The sequence below is a fragment of the Equus quagga genome, chromosome 1 (genome assembly GCF_021613505.1).
Source record: "Equus quagga isolate Etosha38 chromosome 1, UCLA_HA_Equagga_1.0, whole genome shotgun sequence".
Classification (NCBI taxonomy): Eukaryota; Metazoa; Chordata; class Mammalia; order Perissodactyla; family Equidae; genus Equus; species Equus quagga.
This window is the reverse complement of record NC_060267.1, coordinates 60,357,359-60,379,143: the sequence shown is the minus strand read 5'-3', so window position 1 is coordinate 60,379,143 and position 21,785 is coordinate 60,357,359. Positions and strand designations below refer to the sequence as shown.

At 55.7% G+C, this 21,785-nt stretch overlaps 1 protein-coding gene across 1 annotated transcript in view; it reads left to right on the top strand.

Annotated features, from left to right (window-relative positions):
- The window catches only part of PAX5 (paired box 5), a 181,706-nt gene extending 173,218 nt beyond the window's left edge, over positions 1-8,488 (top strand). The window contains exons 15-16 of the mRNA XM_046671775.1: positions 1,225-1,311; positions 7,950-8,488. Of these exons, the coding sequence (XP_046527731.1) occupies positions 1,225-1,311; positions 7,950-8,026 (164 nt within the window). The 3' untranslated portion in view covers positions 8,027-8,488. The remainder of the gene's footprint in view (positions 1-1,224; positions 1,312-7,949) is intronic.
- Positions 8,489-21,785: the final 13,297 nt, after the last annotated feature.

The following is a 21,785-nucleotide window of genomic DNA, read 5'->3' as shown; positions in this document are numbered from 1 at the left end:
AAGAGCAGTGCTGGGTCCTGACATCTGGCCGGTCCCTTCTGGAGGCTCCTGCCCTTTGGCCCTTTGGCATCCTTGGGAAGAACCCATGGAAGCATCTTTGGGCCAAGGGTGGTCTCGTGGAGCTGTGTAACTCCCGTCACCACTGCCAGGAGGGGCCCACATGCTCTGTAACCCATGGCTTAAAAAGCTGCTCAACAGCCAGCTACCAGCATAGCCTGTGCCGTGGTGCACAGGGGACCTTGTGATGAATCAGGCCCAAACCCTGCCCTCTGGGAGCCACAGCTAGAGGAAGGAGATGGGCTGGGTCCCTCCTGCTGCAGAGCCAAGCGGCGAGGCTAGAGGGCAGGGATTCCCAACTGTCTCCTGTGACCGGCCGGTGGAAAGGAGGCTCTCCTGGGGCTGGAAGTGAGAGTGCAGGGAAGTACATGAGCATCACGGCCCCATGAGCAGCTGGGCGAGGGCATGCTGTCCTCAGTCCCACCAGCCCCACATACCCTGCACTACCCCACCAGGCACAGCTTGCGGGTCCTGCCTAGGCTCACTGAGAGCAGTAATGGCTGCCCCTTCCCCACTGCCTGGAAGGCCCAACCCACTCCCTCGCTGTGCCCCTGCCAGCCCTTTGGCTTATCCCTTCATCTCAGCTAAGTGCCATCTGCCTCTCCTGGCAGAGGGCCTGAGTTTGTGTCTCATCCTCCCCGTCAGACCCAGGCCCTGGGCGCAGCCATGCCTGGATTCACAGCACAGACAGCCGGACTGGAGTTGAGGTCACCCTTGGCTTCTCAGTCCAGAGCCACTCAGGACACACGTGGGAAGTGGGCCTGAATCCACACTGGGGCCCTGGAGCAGCCTCAGTCAGGGCTGAGAACCATGTAGTCCGCAGCTTTGGACCTGGGTGGGTGTATCAAGGCCGCTTTGTGAGAGACCCTGGGCATCAGCCTTCTCACCTGTACAATGAGCCAGTCACCCCAGGGAACACCTGGCTCATTGTAGTGTCATGGTGCACAAGTGAGAGGCTGGTATTCACTCCCACTAATAAGAAAAGTTTATGGGGGAAATATAGACAATGCCAATGACAGCTGTCCACTTGATAAGGGTGTGGCCCAGACTTGCCTTTATTGGTTACAAAAAGTACCTGCAGTTTATGTGAGAGGCAAATGCCATTGGCATTTTCCGAACCTGACTTGACATTTGGTTCCTGTTTCTCTCCCCGTCCACCGCATGCAGGGAGTGAGTTTTCCGGGAGCCCCTACAGCCACCCTCAGTACCCCTCGTACAACGACTCCTGGAGGTTCCCCAACCCGGGGCTGCTCGGTGAGTACTGGCGGAGGCCTGCGGGGCCCCTGGGCCGTTGGCTGCCCCATGCAGCCTCCTCGTTGGGCACGGTCCCTTGACATCCTGAGGTCTGGTCACTGAGGTGGGTGGTGGCTGCCCCGGCCGCTTGCTGTATGGCAGTTGCAGTGGGGCTTTAGGACGGTAACTCCACTCCAGCTCTGCCCGTGCCCTCATCCCTGCCCCGGCTGTTTTGGTGGATAAGGGGAAATGGCACAGAAGGGGAACAGAGGGAAAAGGGCATTGAGGAAGAAAGAGGATGGCAGAGAAAGTGCCTGCCCAAGAGTAACTTGTATTACTTAGGAATCAGTAAATATTCCGGTGAGAAATCTCTAAATTAAAAGGCAGCAAGGAGGCCAATTCGGATTGATTGGTAGTGACCACCTGTCTTGATGCGGACTCTGAGATTGATTATTGATGGCTGCCATGGACATCACCAGAGCCAGCTCCACTGGAAACTGGTTGCTCCGTGGCTGAAGGCCTGCCAAGGCATGCCATTCCGAGGTCAGCTGGTGCCCAGCCTCTGCCCAGGCCTCAGACTGGCAGACTGTCCTTGGCTGGGGCCAACCTGATCTGTGAACGTCATCTAGATTTTGGGCTACCGCAAAGACAGGGCAGGGCTAGCTCAGTCTGCAAAAGGCCAAGGAGAGCCTTTTGTTTTGTTGAGATGAACTGACATGAAACCAGCTTGTGAGTGCCAGCTGGAGCTGAAGGTTCTGGAGCATGAAGCAGGGGCCCTGGGCTCACAGATGTCACTCACCACCTGGGGCGGAGCCAGCCAATCAGCCTGCAGGTAACAACCCTGGTCCCGCCCCGGCAGGCAGCTGGGGAATCCCCTCGAAGATCGGACATGGCAGGGCCTCTGAGACCACAGGTTTGTCTGTCTAGCTGAACCAGGCCTGCTTAAGTTAGAACCTGTTAATTCCCTCGATCCTGAATTATTTTAAGACTGAGAAAGAAAGACTTCCTCAGGAAAGCAAGACCCTGGTATCTTCAAACTCGAGTTGCCAGGCCATGCGTCTGTGAAGGAGGCCATGAAGTCACAGCCTTGGCCCCTTCCGAAACCTACTTTGGCGGTTAGGACAGACACGTAACATGGACACCGCCCCTTCCTGGCTGCCGCCCTTCTGTGCCCTAGGGCCTCGGGCGGCCCAAAGCATTTGCTGTGTCATGCAAATTTGTGGGTGAAATATGCAGCAGTGCCAATTGGTGCTCCAGGTTCCTGTGCTGGAGTTGTCCGGAAGACTAGGCTCTCACCATCTGTGGCCTCCTGCGGGCTGACGCTATGGACTGATCTCTCGGACTTCTTTTTTGTTTTGGTAAAAATTACTTCTAAATATTGGCCCAGGTCTCCTCTTACGTAACGCTTTTCCATAAAGAACCCCTCTGAGAGGGCCTGGGCTCTGAGTTGGCCCAGCGCTCAGCCTCGGGAGGCAAAGGCTGGCCATGGTCTCCCTGAGCCAGAGTCTTTCGGCGGGGTGGGGTGGGCATGGGTCTGGGGGCCCGAGCCTGGGAGTCCCTCCCTGCACGTCTCCTTCAGACAGAGTACCGGTCCCGGCATGGCTGCCAGGCGCACACGGGTGTGGCTCAGAGGAGGCCTGGGCCAGGCTGTGAGAGGGGATCCTTATGAGGGGCAGTCTTGACCCAGGACCTCACGTATGGCTGTGCACTGCCCCAGGGGACAAGTGGGGTTTGAAATCCAGCCCATGCCTGGCACGACGCCTGAGCCCCAGCCAGGCCACTGCTGCCTGGAGGGGACACCTTTTCCTGATTTTCATGAGGTGTCCAAGAGGCTCGTTTACCTGGGAGTTCAGGAGGCAGAGAAGTGGGGGAGGAGCCGCTCAGGCAAGTTGGGCGAAGGGATAGCGTATGAGGTGGGTGGTCTGTGGGCCACAGATGGGGGATGGTGAATGCCAGACTGAGAATCCTGGACCTGACTGTGGGCAGCCAGGAGCCCGAGGGGGTGGTGTGGGGAGGGTGGGGCTAGATTGCCTCTGAGGCCGCTGCTGCTCAGCTGCAGTGAAATGTGTTCACAACCCCGGGTGTTGGGCATGGGTTGCGTGCCTGGTGTGGAGGAGATGCACGCTGTCTGGGGAGCTCACAGGCTGGGGTGACGGGCCGCAGCTTCGAGCTGCTCAGTGCCTCGAGGGGGCCAGAGCCAGTGTGGACAGGAGGAAGAGGAATCAAAACTCTGCCCATCCGAGTGAGCACTTGCAACCGTGCAGGCACTGGCAAAACCCTTCAAGTGGGTTACCTCATTTTGGCTTTTCAGCAGCCCTTGGGGGCACATACTGTTCTCTCTCTTGTATAGATAAGGAGAGTGAGACTCTGAAAGGTTAATTAGCTTACCTGAGGCCACACAGCATGCAGGTGGCAGAATGAGGACTCAAAGTCAGGTCACCCTGACTGGAGCCTCTATTCGTAGCCAGTGTGTGGTGTGGTACTCTCAGTCTCCCTGACCAAGTCACAGTCTGAATAGGACAGCCAGTCCTCATCCCTCCATAGGAACAGCCTCAAGAGTCCTAAACACTCAGACGTTGTGTGAGGAGAACAGCTCTGGTCTGTTTTTGAAAGCCAGGTTATTGTATATATCGGTTGCAAAAACACCCGCTGGTGTGCCCAGCAGCTTGCTCGCTGCTGCTGCAGCCCCAGTGCTGGAGAGCCCTGCCCGCCACAGAGCCGGGTGCCCTGCCGCCCGCTCCCAGCAGGTGGAGGCCCTCGGCCCACTTCCTCATGTTGCACCCTTCCCAGCTGAGGTCGTGGGCAAGAGAGTCTAATCGGCAGAGCCAGGTGGCACACCTGTGCCCTGGCCACAAGGGACGCTGGTGGAGTGAGTTCTGACTTCTAGCTCAGAGAGGCGGCCTCACACCACAGGAAACTGCAAACACAGGGAAAGTTTGAATGCTATTGGGCAGCCAGAGATATGAGAAACGGCCCCTGCGCCGCCCAGTCTAGACCCCGGGGATCATAGTCCGGTCATCAACCAATCGGGGCCTCTGTTGCCTCTGGCGTGAACGAGGGGAATCCCACTGGCACTTCGTCCAAGCAGGAGCCGAACAGGACGCTCTCCTGAGGTCCGTGGCCCCGAATAAGCAGGGATCCACTCTCCTGAAGATGCAGGAGATGCCAGGCTGACTCTACCATCGCCTTGCAGATAACTTCCAGGCCGGCCACATCTACCACCTGCCCTCCCCCAGCGTCCTCAGGGCTCTCGCAGGAGGTGGACCCTGGGCGGGAGAGGAAGCCTGGTGTCTCTGCTCTCTGCGGAGGCGCCGGGCTGTGTGAACCTGCTCCGAGGCTCCTGGTGCTCCTGCTGGAGCAGTGGGCTCTGTGGAGACAGGCGAGCCCCTCCGTGCCCACCCGCACAGTGCTCGTGCCCTCACACACCCTCCCATGCCTGTCCACGCCTCGGCCGGCCGGGCTGTGCCTCCTCCAGAGACACGGCAGGTGAGGAGGGGCAGTGCCACGTGGCTGAGTGTCCCTCCCCAATGAGCCTTCTCCCAGGAGCCACCTGTGGGGCACTGTGACCGGCGTCCTGTCGGGGCCAGGCTGGCAATGGCCACAGAGGTCATCGGGGAGGAAGGCCTCCAAGGTCAATCAGGATTAGACTGGGTGCCGGGGCCCCGTAAAGGGAGTAGAGAGCAAGCGGGAGCCCAGAGGGACTGTGTCAGGAAGGAAATGGATGATAATGTGAATTAGAGGGGGCAAATGACAGGAGAAAGGACAAGTTGATTGCAGACGGAAGTCTGACGGCCCCAGGAAGACAGAGTGCTCCATGAGGGGATGTGCCCCTGCTCCCCGTCAGTGCAGGCATCTTCCATCTCGCTGGAGGTCTCATGCCGAGGCTGCTGGGCAGCCCGGCCCAGAGGTGAGGCTTTGAGATGGAGTGAGGCAGAGCTGAGGGTGAGAGGCGGCCGGTGGGGGACTTGGAGGGCTGAGCCAGGGTCCCCAGAGGAGGCTTGCTCCATTTCCTGTCCCTCAAGGCCTGTGTGGGGGCCACCCCGGGGTTTGTCTCCTCCTGTGCTGGACCCAGACCTGTGGGGACGGCCCCTGCCACACACAGCCCTCTCTCCTGGGCCTGGCTGAAGGCAGGACACAGGGCTGGCACTGCGGACACACTGTGGGTGACCATCCTAAGGCGGTCTCCATCCCGCAGAGGAGAGAGCAGAGCGCTGGCAGGCGTCTCTGAGCTGGGGCTCCAGCCGGGAGGTGGCAGAGGAGGCAGCGTCTCTGGGGTGCTGAGGTGTGGGGTTGGTGTCCGAGCTTCTGGAGCAGCACAGCAGGCACTGCCTGCTCCTCTAGCGTCAGTGCTGCCGAGCCGCACTGCCTTCCTGGGGGGATAGTGTAGCCCCCAGTGGGAGGCTGGGTTTGGAGGGGAAGTGACCATGCTAAAGTGCCTCCCCCCGTCCTGCCCTTCTGATGACACTTTAGCTGTGTGACCTTGGGCAAGCTACTTACTCTCTCTGTGCCTCAGTTTCCTCATCTGCTAATTGGGGACGATACTAGTTCCTACCCAAGAGAATTGTTGTAGAAATTAAAAGAGTTAATGGATGTAAGGGGCTTAGAAAAGTGTCTGTTTCCAAAGCACTTTCGCATCCCTATCTCATGGTGCCCTCGAATAGCCGCACTGGGACCCCTTTTTATAGACGAGAACGCTGAGGCTCAGGGGAGCAAAGCCCCTTGTTGAAGGTCACTCAGCCAAGAGTGACAGAGCCTGACTGGCGGTCTCCAGGTTCTGGTGCCCAGTTAGGGTGTCTGGGGGAACTGCCAGGATTCGTGTGGATTCGGGTGAGATTCCAGATTAAATATGAGTTGCCTCCCCTGGAGAATTAAGAAGCTCACTGCTCCCCGCCCCCCAGCAGACACGTGGTCTGCGCTGGCTGATTGGGCCCCAGCTGCTGTCCGCTTGTGTGAACGTGACCCCCCAGCATGGGCCGTGTAGGCCGTGAGCTGCGTCCTGTGGGGAGAGTCCTGCACAGGGCAGGCAGCCTGAACGCCAGGCCGGGCTCTGCACTGACAGGCTCTGTGGCTCTGGGCGCATGACTCTGGTATCTTGAACCTCAGTTTCCTCACCTGTCAAAGGAAGAGATGGCTTAACGTCTCCAACCTCTGTGGTTCTGAGAATCTGTTGGTCTCCCCGAGCCGCCAGACCCTCTCATCGCTGGGGAGGAGTTGAGCACAGAGCAGGCTTCTGGAGGCCTCATCAAAGTGTGTCTTAAAGAAGGCCTCCCAGAGACTGTGGGGCCAGCATCGGGGCAAGGGTCCTCCACAGGCTCTGTCCGGGGGCAGGGGAGCATGGCTGCCCCCTGCCCTTCTCGCATGCACTCACGCACCCCCGTCTCCTGTGTCCAAACCCACCTGTCCTCCAAACCCAGCCCATCCCACTTCCTCCAGGAAGCCTGACCCTTCTTCCAGAATCATCTTGCATTCCCCAGAGCTCTTTTCCCAGAGCTCTGATCCCCTTTCTGACTCTGAACATTGGCCTGTGTCAAGCTGGTGATGGTGCATTACTGCCCAGCACTGCACCCAGTAGGGTCAGAAAATGAATGAATGAATGGGCAGGGGTCCTCACTACTGTTCGGTCACTCAGTGCTGTTGTTCATTACTCAACAAATCTGGCTGAGCTTGTGCCACATGCCAGGCTCCAGGCTGGGGACTGGGGACGGACACCAAGAAGAGCCTGGGCGGCTCCGTCCAGGGGTGAGAGGAGAAGCACAGCAGGGTGTGATCAGGGTGTGAGCCCCCCTGCAGAGGACTGTGAGCCCAGGGCGGGGAGCTCCCCGAGGAGGAGATGGGGGCACTGGACTGGAAGGAGGCAGAACAGTTTAGCAGACAGGAGAGGGGGTGAAGGTGTGGCCAGGCTGTTCCAGGCAGGGAACAGGCAGGAAAAGGTGTCGAGGCGTGAGCGTGTGATACAAGGGGGCCCACAGATGAGACAACACGCGGGAAGGACGTGGCAGTGTGGGGGGGAGGAAGTACTCAGCCCGCGGCGGTCGCCCTCGGCATCATGGTGTATTTGAGATGGCTGCACACAGTCAGTCTTCACTGTGTCGTGGTGCATGAGTCTGACTGGAAGGGCGGTGGTTCGGGAGATAAATCCAGAGAGGTCAGGAGGGCTGGGTCACAAAGCATCCCCAGGTCAAACTAAGAAGTGACGGCTTTTCATGCTCCAGGTCAGAAGTTGGCAAACTTTTTCTCTAAAGGGCCCAATAGTGAATATTTCAGGCTTTGAGGCCATGTGCTCTCTGTTGCAACACTCAGGTCTGCCGTAATGGCATGAAGCAGCCCCCGACAACACAGGAACGAAGGTGTGAGGCTGGGTTCCAGCACAACGCTGGTTCCTGAAACAGGCAGCGGGAGGGTTTGAGCAGAGGCCTGTCTGCCCACCCAGCCCCAGGGGGCGAGCAGGCCTTGAAACCTGTGAGTAGGTAGCCTGATCAGGTTTGCAGCTTCGGGAACAGAGTGGGACAGAGGCTTTGGTGAGAGAGGACAGTGGCCTGGACTGGGGGAGGAGGAGGAAGGGACAGAAGAGGGAGACACTGGTGCAAAGGGGGCCCCAGGTATGGGGCTCTGGGCACAAGTGGCCCTCCAACCTCCGTGCCCTCTGCTGTCTCTTGCAGGCTCCCCGTACTATTACAGTGCCGCTGCCCGGGGGGCTGCCCCGCCTGCAGCTGCCACTGCCTACGACCGCCACTGACCCTCGGAGCCAGGCCGGCGCCAAGCACTTACAACACATATCACTGAGGGCCATAGCCTCCCAGCCCCTCTGAAGACAGCCAGAAGGGCCCAACGAGACTGCCCCCAGCAACCCCCCACTTGCCTGAAACTCCCTCCTCCCTTTGCCTGCCAGGACTCTGGGGTTCTGTGGTGGGGCTGTGGGACTTCTAGACACCTTCCATTTCTAAGAGTCAATGGATGAGCTTCTCCCAATGGCAACTGGGTCTCTGCAAACCAACAGACTGTTCTGCAGACAACTGCAGCCCCCAGAGCAGCCCGCCAGTCCCCCAGCTATCTGCCCCTCCGTCAGTCTTCCTGCCCCAGGCCTGGGAAAGAGAGCTTGCTTTTGTTGCTTCAACAGCACCCATGTAAATACCTTCTTGCTTTTTCGTGGGCCTAAGGGTCCAACTGAGCAGACTGCCCACCTGTGATGCATCCTGCACTCCCAAAGCATCACAGGGCATCTTAGACGTCTACTGTGTGCAGGTGTCCCCTTGGCCCTGGGTGCACCCCGTCAGGTGGACTTGGAGCTCTCCTTGAGACTGAGGATGCCCACCTCGGGGCACCAGCCTCCTGCTCATCGCTACTTCTTTAATGTCTTGACTGGGAGTCTCATTGGGCTGGTTATGCACCAAGCCCCCCCACCCCCTCCCCAGACCCTTCCCCAAGAGAAACACACTTTGGGAGGACACCCTGGCTTCCTGCCTCCATTTCCCTGGGCCCAATGCAGTGCAAGCAGCGATTTTCTGTATCAAAGGACTCAAAGAACTGTAGGGGTAATCCCTCAGCCACGGTTCTAAGGATGTCATCCCAGACGCCGACTGCATGGTGGACTTTGGATGTGAGTTCTGCATGGGACCTAGGAGATCATGGTCCACGGTGGGGCCAGAGGCTCTCTTGCCTCCTCAGCCCCTGGAACCACTGACCTGAACTGGGATGTGTTCTCTGAAGTGTACCCAGGCTCAGATCACATTGGACACCCATCATCGACACTTCTCCCTGCCCAGGACACCAGCAAGTGGATTCTGGGCAAGCTTGTCCCTGCCATGTAGACAATGACTAATGGAAAGGACTTTCCTGCACTGAGGACAACAAACAGCTACATCAGTCAGCCTGAACTTCCCGAGCAGCCCCTCGTGACCTCCTGGAGCTTGGCGTGCGGCTGGGAACAGAGAGCCGGGGTAGGGGCAGATGCCTGACCTCACGTAGTGGGTAGCCGCCTGTTGATGCAAGGGGGGCCGTGATGTCAGGGCTGTGGCCAAGGGGCGGTGAGGCCCCTTGGGAGCCTGGAGGGGGAGCTTGGAGAACTGACCGTGGGTTGGAGCTGTCAGAAGAAGCCACCTGAGGATACGGGGGATGGAAGAAGGCCTCCTGGGAGAGGGGCAGGACAGGCAGTGCAGAGCTGGTGTGTGAACCGGGGGTGGTCCCAGGGGCCACCGTCTCTTTGCCTGGGGCCTCAATTCCCCGCATAGTCTCTCTGACCAACTCAGAACAGCCAGGTGGAGGCCCTGTCCAAATCTGGGCTGAATTGTAGCAATGACAGTAGACTTTGCTGCCTCATGTGACAGTGTCCTCAATGTCTGCGTGTCACCAAGTTGGCAAAGAGCTAGGGCAGAGAGAGCCCACATTTGAGGTTATGGGCCTGAGAAGTCTTGTCCTGGCTGCACCTCTGCCTTGCTGTGGGACCTCAGATAAGACCTTTCACCTCTCTGAGCCTCAGCTGCCTTGGTCCAGCAGAGTCACTTGCAGGGCCACCCAACCTCTCTCCTTCCCTTCCTCTCTCCCAGGCTGCAGGGCTGTGACAGGTCATCTGGGACACAGCCTCCACTGCTGAGCGAGCATATAGGGATAGGCACCTGATCCTGCTAATATTCAGACCAAGTGGGAAACGAACACCCAGAGGGCTGGGAATCAGCCTGAGGAGGACCTACTCCAGCCCCCATCCAGGAGACTGAAGCCCGACGTGGGGAAGCCCAGGTCCATTCAGGGAGACAGAGCAGACCTCCTCTGGCCACCAATTGTTTTCCCCCCAATATCCCTACAAGGTAGTAGGATGGAAGAGGAAACTGAGGCTCAGCAAGGTGGAATCCCCAGGCAAAGACTGGCAGAGGTGGGGCTGGGACTCAGCCCCCTGAGCCCTGGCACATGGTGATCCTCCCATCCCTGGGGAGGGGCGTTGACTGTGAGGGCAGTGAGAGATGCTTCTGGGCCCACTGCCCCAGATTTGGTTTCCTGGGCTGTTAGAACCACTGAGGAAGCCCAGGACCCCGGGCAGAAGAGGAGCCAGGGAGCTCACGCAGGCACACCTACCCCCGGAGCCTGCTGGCAGAGGGAGGTGGCTGGGATGAATTGACTCCAGCCTCCACCTGCCAGGTGTGGTAGGAGCAGGTGTGTTACCTGGCCCCTTCCCCCGCCCCCCTCCCTCAGGAAGTGGTGGGGTCGGAGTCTGCTGCACAGCCCTCTTGGCCTCTTGCACCCACATCCTTGGGTCTTGGTCCCTCCTGTGGCCTCAGGCTGCTGGGAGGAGGTTAGCCTTCCCTGGACCAGCTGCCTAAGGCACACAGCATCCTCCCTCGGCAAAGCCTACCTGGCCCAGGCATGCCCCTCCACCCCTCCTGTTCTCCTCTTGCCCTGACAAGACCCCTCCACACCTCTCCTCTCCCTTGAGGCTCTGCTGGTCCTCAGATCACATTTGTATTTGTTAGACACCCACTCGATTCCTGGGCTGCCAGGCAGAAGCACAAGAGCACACGGATGCACACGCACGTTCTCACACAAGCACCTGCTCTCACCAGCTGAGTCCCCACGCTGCCCGGCGGGCGGCCTGGGAACCTGGAGAGGAGGGTCCGAAGGACTGAAGCCGTTGGGTAGCTGCCAGAGAATTCCACGTGGAAATCAAGGCCAGGGCCTTCACCAGCATTGGGGCCGGAGGCCAGGGCGTTCCTCATGGCCTTCAGCCCCGTGTTCCAGCTCTGACTTTTTTAAAAGGACATTGTGGATTTTATGAAACATTTCATACCATTAGTCTAGCTCCAACCTGGAAAATCTGATGACATATCAAATCCGACACCCTCCCCAGGCGCCTTAGTCAGGGTTCGCCCTTTTGGAACCGCCATTTGTGCAGGGCTTTGCAGTCCCCCGCTGTCCGCCGGGGCAAAGAGCACAGAGCCCATCTCACAGATGGGAAGACTGAGATTCTGGACTCACAGGACAAGGCAGATCTCCAGGCCCCGTTCTCTCTCCACAGAATTGTGCCTCTGTCCTGGGAATGTATGGCCTGGAGACACCCTTCAATCCCCTGGAAGCCCCCAGACCTATAATGAGGAAGGAAAGAACAGGGAGCCACAGGCTGGCCCAACGGAGGGGCCCGGGGGTTGTGGCTTTGCTGGTTCAACTCAATGTGCATTAACACCCAAGCCTGCAAAGTCTTTGGCCAGCTTCACAGCAGCACAAGTCTGAGGTTTCATCCAGACGCCTTCCCTGCTGTGCCCCGAGGCTCGGAGGGCTTGCACTTGCCCAACGCCACACCACAGCCCTGAGAGGGCCTGGACGTGGGCCCAGCTCAGACTCCAGGGCCCAGGGCTCCAGGGTCATGAGATGTCCCATCAGTCTTTTATTTATCCTTCCCGCCACGGATCAGACTCCAGGCCTGCCTGTGACAATATGCAGGTGTCCCCGAGCAGAGCCACTGGGTGCCCACGGGCCTAGGAAACGCAGATCAGAATCCTAGGCCAGGCAGGTGGAGTGATGTTGCCCCTCAGGCAGGGTGGCAGCATGAGTGGTGGGACCCGAGACATGCAGAGCATTTGCCACATCCAACAGCATTCAAGTGAAAGCTTTTCCAATGCTCTTCTAGCCAAGAAAACATGTCTGTGGGCGAGATTTCACCCACTGGCCACCAGCTTCTGACCCCCGATCTTTGTCTGGTGCCTCCTTTCTTCTTCACCTCCTTGCCCTTCAGTGCAGATTTGGGGGAAGTGGGAGCCCAAAGAGAGGAGAGACAAGCGTCGGTTGTCCGGCCAGTCGGTGTCAGGAACAGACCCCGGCCCCCATGCCCTGCCTCCTCATCCTGGGCTCTCGCAGGCTGGGCTTGGAAGATGAGCAGGTGGAATGTTGGGGGCGGTGGGGGTGGAGGGTCTGTGGGCTCTGAGGGAAGTCAGTGCTGTGGGGGCCTCTCCCATGTGCAGGGAAGAGCCGCAGATGTGGCCACAGGGCCCTGAGGGGTGAAATCCCTTTATGAGGAGTCATGTCTCGGAGCCACTGCCCTGCCTTTGGCAGCCCCTGGCACCGGCTGCCTCCTTCTGGATGACATTTCAGTGAGAATTTAGCTCCAAGCCATGGGGAGCAAATCTTAAAAACAAACCAAGCACTCCTGACAAATACCTGGAAACAAGAAATGTCAGAAACACAGCTTCCCCGCAAGTAGAGAGAAACTCAGGCCCCTGGGTAGGCCAGGCCCTGGCTGGAGCTGGTGGATGCCACAGCACTCTGGGCTGGACCAGTTCCCCGTGGCCCTGCTACGAGGCCATCTCTGCAGGCTCGGCCTTGTCATCCATCTGGGCACCTGCCTCTGATGGTTTCCAGGCACGCACACCAGTGCTCCTGGAAAATTTATTCCTTTAGTTCTTTTGGCCTCAGAGAGGTCCAAGGCAAATGCATTCCTTAAAAGCTAACAAAATATGTTGTTGGAAAGTTGGACAGTCAGGCCACGACTCCTAGCCCACAATCTGCCCCACCTCCCGCAGCCTTTCAGTACCTTGTCCCCTGATGTCCTCGCACCTCAGGATTCCCCTTTGCATATTCATGATGGAGCCACAGTGTTGATCCTCACTTCCCCATTGTCAGCTCACGGCTGCGCCTCCAGAGTGGCGGCCAGTCCCCAGGGGCCGCTGCAGAGGACTGGAAGCGAGTCCCTTGCCCGCGCGCTCTCCTGACGAGGGTCTGCCGCTTTTCTCACATGGCTGCTTGCTGGGAGCAGGTAGACACCAGTCTTTACTTCATTTGCTGTAATTTTTCCGCACTTGGGTCCTGTTCCTGGACCCCTGCTGGATCAAAAGGGACCTCAGGGCCACACCCCTGCCATTCTAGTGTTTCAATCCATATGTTCCCAGGGGTCCCGTTGAGCCTGTCTCCGTGATGGGGGTAAAGGTAACCTCCATTCGGTACATCCAAATAGTCTTCCCACATCGCAGACCCCTGAGCGGCACCAGGAGAAAATGCAGCTGTTCCTCGATTTCCTGGGGGAATCTCACATTCTACAGTGGAGCTGGTCAGGTAGTGTATTTGGCCTGTGGGCAGGAGAAAGAGGGCCGGATCCCCCCTTTCAGCTTTGGGCAGCTCTGGCATGGCAGGGGGAGGGAAGCGTGTGGACCAGCAGGCAGAGGGACAGCTCGGGAATAGGGCACCCTCACCCCGACTCTGAGGCCTGGCTGGAAAGGGCAAGCTACAGCCTCCCCCATTCAACCCCTGGCCCACCCAGTCCTGCAACTACGGCCGCCGGGCCACACTCATCCCCAAATTGCCACGCTTGTGGCCACGTCCCTCATCTTCTCCAGAAGCACCGTTAAGAACAAGTGATTTTGGAGGATGGATTTTTGATTTACAAATGGTGCATTTCACTTGGAGTGGAACAGAAAGGAAACCATTTAATGGCTCCCTTATTTTCAAGCATGAATACATTTTAATGAAACTATTTTATTGTATTTGAGGAAATGGAGAGTTCAATATTCCAACCAATCAATAGCCAATTAATTGCTATACAGCTAAAAAGAAAATAAATAAGTCCTGAATCTATTTGAAATGCCCTGCAAAGCTCAGAGCCTCCAAATCGGGCCTCCCCCGCGATGCGTGCGCATGTCAGTGTGTACATGCACACACGCATGCACACCCCTACACCTCAGACATACTTGAAACTCAGACAGTGCTGACTGTCCTCATGCCAGTTCTTGCCTGCTCTCCTGCCTTTGGTCAGAGATGGTGAGCAGACCTGGCAGCAGCCCGTCCTGGGGCTCGGGAAGAGGCCCCAGCTGCCAGCACGGTGTGGGGGAGCGGGCAGCGAGGGCCCTGCCTTGCGGCCCCGGCTGCTGGGCCTCCATGCTTGGGCCCGGGATAGAAATCTGACCGGGTTTTGCCCTGACTCTTGCTGGAAGATGCTGCCCTGGCTTTTCACCCTCTAGTGGCCTTTGGACATTGAGCATTTGTAGAAATGCAGATTACATTGCAAATGGAACTCTTTGCCAGGAAGACACATGGATTTTGCTTTTCGTTCTTTGAGACAGCTGACTTGGTCTTAGGGACTGAACTTCCAGCATCAGAGATATACATATCTACTGTATCCACCAAAGTTTGTGATGCCTGCATAGACGATTACTTGTAAAAAAAAGAAAAAGTACAAAAAAAAACCCAACAAAAAAACCAACTACAATTGAATTGCCTTTGAAAGTGGAAGATGATCTGTCTCCAACAGATTGAAAAAACGTGCTTCTTAAAAATGTGTATGTTTTGTATTCTTTTTTTCTAGTAGGAAATAACTGACTTGAAATATTGGTAGTTTTTTTCTTAGTGATGTGTGTTGCTTTTGTGTGTAATAATATTTGAATGTAATTACAGCAGTGCCAATTTGCCAAAGATGTTGGACATATTTTTCTTTTCTTGAGAGGAGGGCAGGGGCTGGGGTGGGACTGGGGAGAAAACCGGGATGGGATTTTGGTTTAATTTTTTCACTTTTTTTTTCTTGTCAAACCTGGAATTTGTGGTTTTATTCTAAGTTAAATGGTTGACTGCAACAATTTTATTTTAGATTAGTTGGAGAAACTTACAATAAGATTGGCGTAGTTTCAATATCTGTGTGTCTTTTCATGAGTGATTGTTACTTGTGAAGAATTGGTTTTATGTAACCTTTATGTGAGATAATTATTTGTAAATATTTGCCATAATTTTATTGGTTCCTAAAATAAAAGTAATTTTTTAAGTTCAGAAAAATAATTTGACCTCGTTTTTACAACTTCATAGATGGTCTTTGACAGCTTTGACAAAGCCACATGGGGTTGTGGGGAGCTTTACTGGCTCTCCTGATGAAGCGGGGCTCGGAACCAATCCGCGCAGCTGGGACAACGTGCTGCAGTGTTAGACTGCGGCCTGGGCAGCGCGGCAGGGGCAGAATGCCTGCTCTCGAGAGAGCCCAGGCCCACCGCCAGCCGGGTTGGCAGGATGAGCCCGTGCGCCTGGCTCTGGGGCTCTCTGGCTGGGGAACCTTGGCTAAATTCTGTAACTTCAACTTCATTAAGGTTCCAAAATGGTCAGTAACAGCCACCTCATTCATTCATTCATTCAACAAATAGTGGTTGAACATCTACTCTGTCCCCAGTGCTGGGGACACAGCAGTGAACGGTGCTGACATGGACCCTACTAACACGAAGCTTACCCCCTATGAGCTTCCTGTGAGGACTAAGCTCACGCACACTGAATGTGTGCTCAGTAATGGTGTGTGAGTGCCCACAAGCGCTTAACCTTGATTCGGGCTGGATCTTAAAACTACCTGGAACCTGAACTATCTGGGTGCTCCCACATGCCTCTAACATGCAGAGCTCAGGGGACCCCGTCTTTGGGCTCCAGAGTGATAGGTCCTGTCTGACCAGCGCTCAGAGCCTGGCAGTCCCCAGTCCTTCTGCTGGAGGTGCCCTGTCCCTGTCCCTTCAGAGCTGAGCATGTTGGCTGCACGGGAGCCCTGAGGTGGCTTTCCATCAGGGGCAGGGCAGCTGCAGACCCGAGCCCTGCCCCTGCTGGGCGGTGTCAGTCTGCAAGGGCAGGCAGGGACCGCTGCGCCCCTTGGCACAGTGTGTGCGACGCAGTAATTGCCAGAGATGGAGTGGGTGAGTGACCGCATGGGCTGCGACTCATTCATATTTAATAAAGCCAGTTGCGCAGCCTCCATCCATTTGGGCAATGGATGGTGACGAAGGTGATTCCTGGGGGACAGGCATGCTGCTGCGTGGAGCACTGGCCCAGCTCCTTTCTTCCCATGCTCACGACTGAGAGGCACAAACTTCAGGGAGAAACGATGGCGTTTTGGCACTGAAAATTGGACCCCAAACCTATGAGAACTGATGAAGCAGAGTAGGCTTGTCCCTGGTTCTCCTAGGACAGAGGCCTCCCTCCTGCCCTCCTCGCTATGGGGCACCAGTGTCTGTAGGAACCAGAGCAGGTGCAGCCCCCCACATGACAGCGGAACAGAGGCCGTGGGCAAGGCCTCCAGTAAGGAGTGGGGCCGTGCCAAGCCTGAGCGTGCTCGGGCAGCCTCCCCAGCACCTCTGCCCTCGGTGACCGTCAGAGAGAGGCAGAGGGCAGTGTCTGAGGTCTGCTAGGTGAGGCTTAAGCCTTCGGCCCTTTTGTTCCTCTAACTCTCCCTGGAGCCAGGCCCCCTGCTTGGTGCTGGGTACAGAGGTGACCTGGAGGGGGCATGAGGCTGCCCCAGGGCTGTGAAAAAGGCAGAGGGATGTCTCAGTTCCAGCTTCTGATGGTCAGTTTGCTGATGTCAGCAGTCTCTTAATTCTAGAAGCCTTGGTTCCTTCATCTGTACAATGGTTATAAACTGGATAACGTTTACTTCGAAGATGTTGTGAGGAACAAATGCTATGCACTGTGTGAAAGTTTTTCCAAATGATAAATGTGAGTTTTGCCAAGATATTTTCCCTGCTGTAAGGAAGTCAAAATTTTACACCCAAAAGTCAAAGTCTAGTTGGAACCTCCTCCAAGCCAGGCTCGGCGCTGGTGCGGGAGGAGCATTGCCAAGCTGGATTGTTCGTGTCCCCTTCACAGTCGTGTGTTCAAACTTAGCCCCCATGTGATGGTGTTAGGAGGTGGGCCTCTGGGAGGCGCTGAGGCACTGAGGGTGAGCCCTCACCATGGGATTAGTGCCCTCATAGGAAGAGACCCCAGAGAGCTCCCTCACCCCTCCCACCACGTGAGGCCATTGGAAAGGGGCCCTCACCAGATACCGAGTCCGCCGGTGCCTTGCTCTTGGACTTCCCGGCCTCTGGAACTGTGGGAAATAAATGTATGCTGTTGAAGTCACCCAGTCTTTAGTGTTTTTCCTATAGCAGCTTGAAAGAATCAAGACAAGGGTGGAATGCAGAAATGAACCTAACCAGGAGCCTGCCATCTGGGGAAGGTGACGTGCGTATTTTAATTCCAGGCAGCACACACCCAGCGCTACCTATGAGTAGGGCAGATAGGGAGGTATGGGCCCAGAGAGGGCATTCCATTTAGTTGGGGAGGGGTGACCAGGGAAGGCTTCCTGGAAGAAGTGGCTTTTGAGCCAAGCCGTGAAGAGTAAGCAGGATTCCAACAGGGAAATTTAGAGAAAGTAGGAAGGAAAGGCATTCCAAGCAAAGGGAACAGAGTGCTCAAAGCCCCACGGTGAGGAAAGGGGAACATGGAGAGGAGACACGAGAATGTTCACCTCTGAGCCAACCAGGCCCTGTGGCCCTCTCCCCAAGCCTGCCTTCTGATCTTCTGTGGGCGCCACTGGGTCAAAGGTGAAGGCTAGCCTGGACTCGGGTCAAAGGTGAGGGTGAGCCTGGGCTCAGATCATTTCCTAGCAGATGGAGTTGCTCCAGGAGGAGGCGGCAGTGGCACGTGCCGGCAGAGACTGAAAGCCCTTCTTGGAGGCTGCAGAGGGGGTGGGGCAGATGGAGTTCCAGCCCCACAGATGCAGCAGCCTCTGGACCCCCTGGCCGCTGGGTGGTGATGGGGTGAGGGGACTCTTCTGGCCATCTTAGCACTGCTGTGGCCCCCCAGTGCGTGCCTCAACAGCTGTCTCCAGGAGAGACGTGTGGTCTACACAGCCCAGGGGAGCGGGTGGCCACCGCTGGGAACAGAGCCAGAGGAGGCCCCATTAGCAAGAGACACAGCACGGTGAGTTGGGACCACTGGGGGCATTAGCACCCCGGGTGCTTATTTTTTGCTAATCTGTATGTCCTGATTTTTCTTCAATGAAGATGCATTATACACAATTTTAAAATGATTTTTAAAAATTCATGTTGCTGCCTTGACTGGGTCTCACCAGCAGACTCTGCTGGGCACCTTTGCGAGCCCCCTCAGACAGCTCTGAGGCCTGTACCAGGGAGCCGCCTGCAGTGGTTTGCTCGGGCCGCCGTGACACGTACCGCAGAATGGGGCCCAAACAGCAGAAATGTGTGTCCTCACAGTTCCGGAGGCTGGAGGTCCCAGATGGAGGCGGAGTTGGCAGAGCTGACGTCTTCCGTGGCCTCTCTCCTTGGCTTGCACATGGCGCCTTCCTGCCTGTGTCCTCACACAGACTGCCCTGAGTGTGTGTTGTGTCCTAACCTCTTTCTACTGGAAGGCACGCTAGATTAGGGCCCGCCCCAATGATCTCGTTTTACCTTAATCCCCTCTTTAAAGGCCCATCTCCAAACACAGTCACAGTCTGAGGTACCGGGGATGGGACTTCCACACAGGAATTTCTGGGGGACAACATTCAGTCCCCAACATCACCTGAGGATAAAAGGACCCCGGACCCGAGTGCAGTCTGGAGCAGCTCTGCCTCCGCCTGTCCAGGGCGCCTCCCCCAGGCCGTCCGCCCGTCTGTGTGAGCCCCACACAAGCCGGACGCCCTGGCTCCCAGATCGCAGCTCCCAATGCAGCCCCGGCAAGGTCTTTACCTCACATCTTCTGTTCAAATAAACCCTTGGTGGGTTAAATAGTTACTTTTAAAATTTTTAAAATAAAACTAGTAGGGTTATAGGTGGATATATGTCAAACCTCCGTATGAAATGTGACTTTGTAAGCTTAAAAAGATGGAAAAGTCTCAAAGGGAAAGATAGAAATATTTGGCTACTTAATTTTTAAAAATTTTTGTATGTGGAAAAAGATCTAACAAAAAGCAAAAGACAAAAAAATACAAATAACTTGGAAAAATAAACCTATGAAATGTCAAGAGGTGCAATGCCCTTAATAAATGAAAATTTTGTGTGCAATTACATGAAGAATAGCAGTGTCCCCAATAGAGAACTGGGTAAAGGACATGCACAGATTGCTCACAAATGAACACACGCTAAATATTAGTAAACGTCCAATCCAAGATTAAAAACAACACAATTAAGTGTGCACGTTCTGCTTTGGCAGCCCGGGGTTCCCCGGTTCGGATCCTGGGTGCGGATATGGCACCGCTCGGCACGCCATGCTGTGGTAGGCGTCCCACATATAAAGTAGAGGAAGATGGGCATGAATGTTAGCTCAGGGCCAGTCTTCCTCAGCAAAAAGAGGAGGATTGGCAGCAGTTAGCTCAGGGCTAGTCTTCCTCAAAAACAAAAAAGTAAAAAACAAAACAAAATGACACAATTCAACTTCACGAAGACCTTTTTAAAATACCCAGGTCTGGTGGTGGGCTGGGAAATGGACCCTCCTTCTGCTGCCGCTGAGCCGTTGACAACATGAGGCCAGAGCTGCCTGTTACCCGCAGCCTGGGTGCTGCCCTGGGACACCTGGAGGAACAGGTCCTGGAAAGGAGCGAGTGGGGATCCTGCACCCGGGCCTGCCCGCTCTCGGGTCTGTGGTTGGTCCCCGAGCCTGCTGCCTGCAGTCACAGGATGACATTTACAGCCCAGGTCAGGTGGGAAACACGGCGTTTGGAGCTCAGCGGTGTCATCTGGAAGGGCGCGCAGGCAGCAGAGGTTCCCACATTATCCACAAACATATGTAAATATCGCGACGGCTCGTAATGTAACCAAGAAAATCACTTCCCGTTGTTTCCCCTTCAGTGATATTTTCTGCTTGGCTGAGTTTTCTTAGCGCGCTGGAAAGGCCAACTCATCAGTTCTTGTTGTTAATCAAGAGCAGTAATTGTCCAAGCTCAAAGCCTCCTGCCTTAGACTCTGCTGAATAGGATAACAAGTTCCAAAAATGCTAAGTAGTAGTTTCTATAAATGGGCCTTTTTAATAGGGAAGGCCCCTGAAGAGGGTTTGGAAAGAAAACCTTTGTGTGAAGTGGAATTAAAACATTGTGCGTACTTTATAGAGCATGGCAGACAAACTCCTGAAAGCGCCAGGAGTTCTTCCAGCACGGGCTATGTGGGCGCAAACTGATTTCCTCATTTACTCTGTGAACTTGTGTATTGGTTAAGACGATGATGCAATAAGCACATGCAATCAACAAACCCCATACCTTCAGTGTCTTAGCACAAAAGAGGTCTGGTTTTCACTCACATAGCTGTTAAAAGTGGGCATTCCCAGTAGGCAGGCCGCCTTCTGCAAGGTGACTCTGGGGCCCCGGCTCCTTTTATCTCTCAACTCTGCCGTCTTCAGCATGTGGCCTCCAAGGTTACCTTGTTTGTCTGCATCAAGCCTGGGAAGAAGGGAAGAGCGTGGAGGATGGTGCCTTGGGAGGTCTCCGTGGGCAGGGCTGGAAGTCGCACACGTCATTTCCACTCACAGTCTGTTGGCCAGAACCAGGTCCCGTGGCCACACTCAGCAGCAAGAGAGGCTGGGGACGGTAGCCTAGCCGTGCGCTGAAGAAGAGGAACTGGGTCTGGAGACCACCAGCCAGGCTGCATCTTCATGACGTCTGTGAATTCCAGAGAATGTCAACCTCGGCTTCGCTCAGTTCTCTCCTATCAGCTTTGGGGCAGTGAAGGACCAACGGGCTGAAGCAAAAGAATGGAGTGAGCGTGTCCCGGCCAGTTCCCTCCACCTCACCTCTGCCCTACCCTCACTTGAACTCAAGCTGACACAGGCTTGGAGAACAATGTATTTCTGGCCTGGAAGAACTGAAGGAGTCCCCAGGCTTATCAGCAGCAGCCCTGCTCCTGGTCCACTCTGATCTCTTGCCCTGCTTCTAAATACAGGACTCTGAGTTGAGTTGTGAGCAATAACACCTGTGAGCATTTATTGAACATTCGTTGTCTCCTAGGCACTGATGCCTAATGGAATTTTTCCTGTTGTTCCAAAATTGCACAGCCAAGGCCCAAAGTTGGAGCCAAAAGTTCATGGAGATGGGGCCAGTCACCTCCTGCAGTGCTGAGAGGTGACAATTCCGAGTAGGGACCTCACCACCCAATAACACCCCTCATTCGCCCCTCCACCGCAAATGCAAGAAGACAGAGGGAGGAAGCGGCGGTCAGCTTGGGGCAAATGCATGGTCAGGAGGCCTGTGGGCAAAGCTGCTACCTCCTCTCTCCAAAGCCAAGCGAAGGCAGCTTTCAGAGGGTACCTTGAGAGTTTGGAGGTACCTTCCAGAGGGCAGACTGGAATTTCACTCCCTGGGTGGGCATCTGCTTGGCCAGCAGATTTGGCGACCTGACCTTGTGTTCATGAAGCAGGGGAAAGGAGAACAGGCAAAGATATGGGGGAGCCGTGTGGGTTTGGGGGTACCACTGTGGTCGCCACCTTTAAACTGCCCTACTGGAGTCCTGCCTCAAAGAGCCTGTCCCCAGGGAGGGGACATCTGAAAGCTGGAGGCCGTGGGGTAGACAGCCTTTGGTGGGGGCTGGAGGAAAGAGCAGAAGAAGCAGAGACAGAGCTCCTGCACCCAGGAGACGGCAGGAGTCGGGGAGGGGAGGCATATGGGCTCTCCACATGGTGGTAAAAGGGAAGAGATTCTGAACATGCAATTAAAGTTCCTAATCAGTTGACTTTAAGTTAATCAAAAGGGAGATTATGCTAGTGGGCCTGAACTAAGCAGGTGATTTCTTTATTTTTTTTTTTTTTAGGAAGATTAGCCC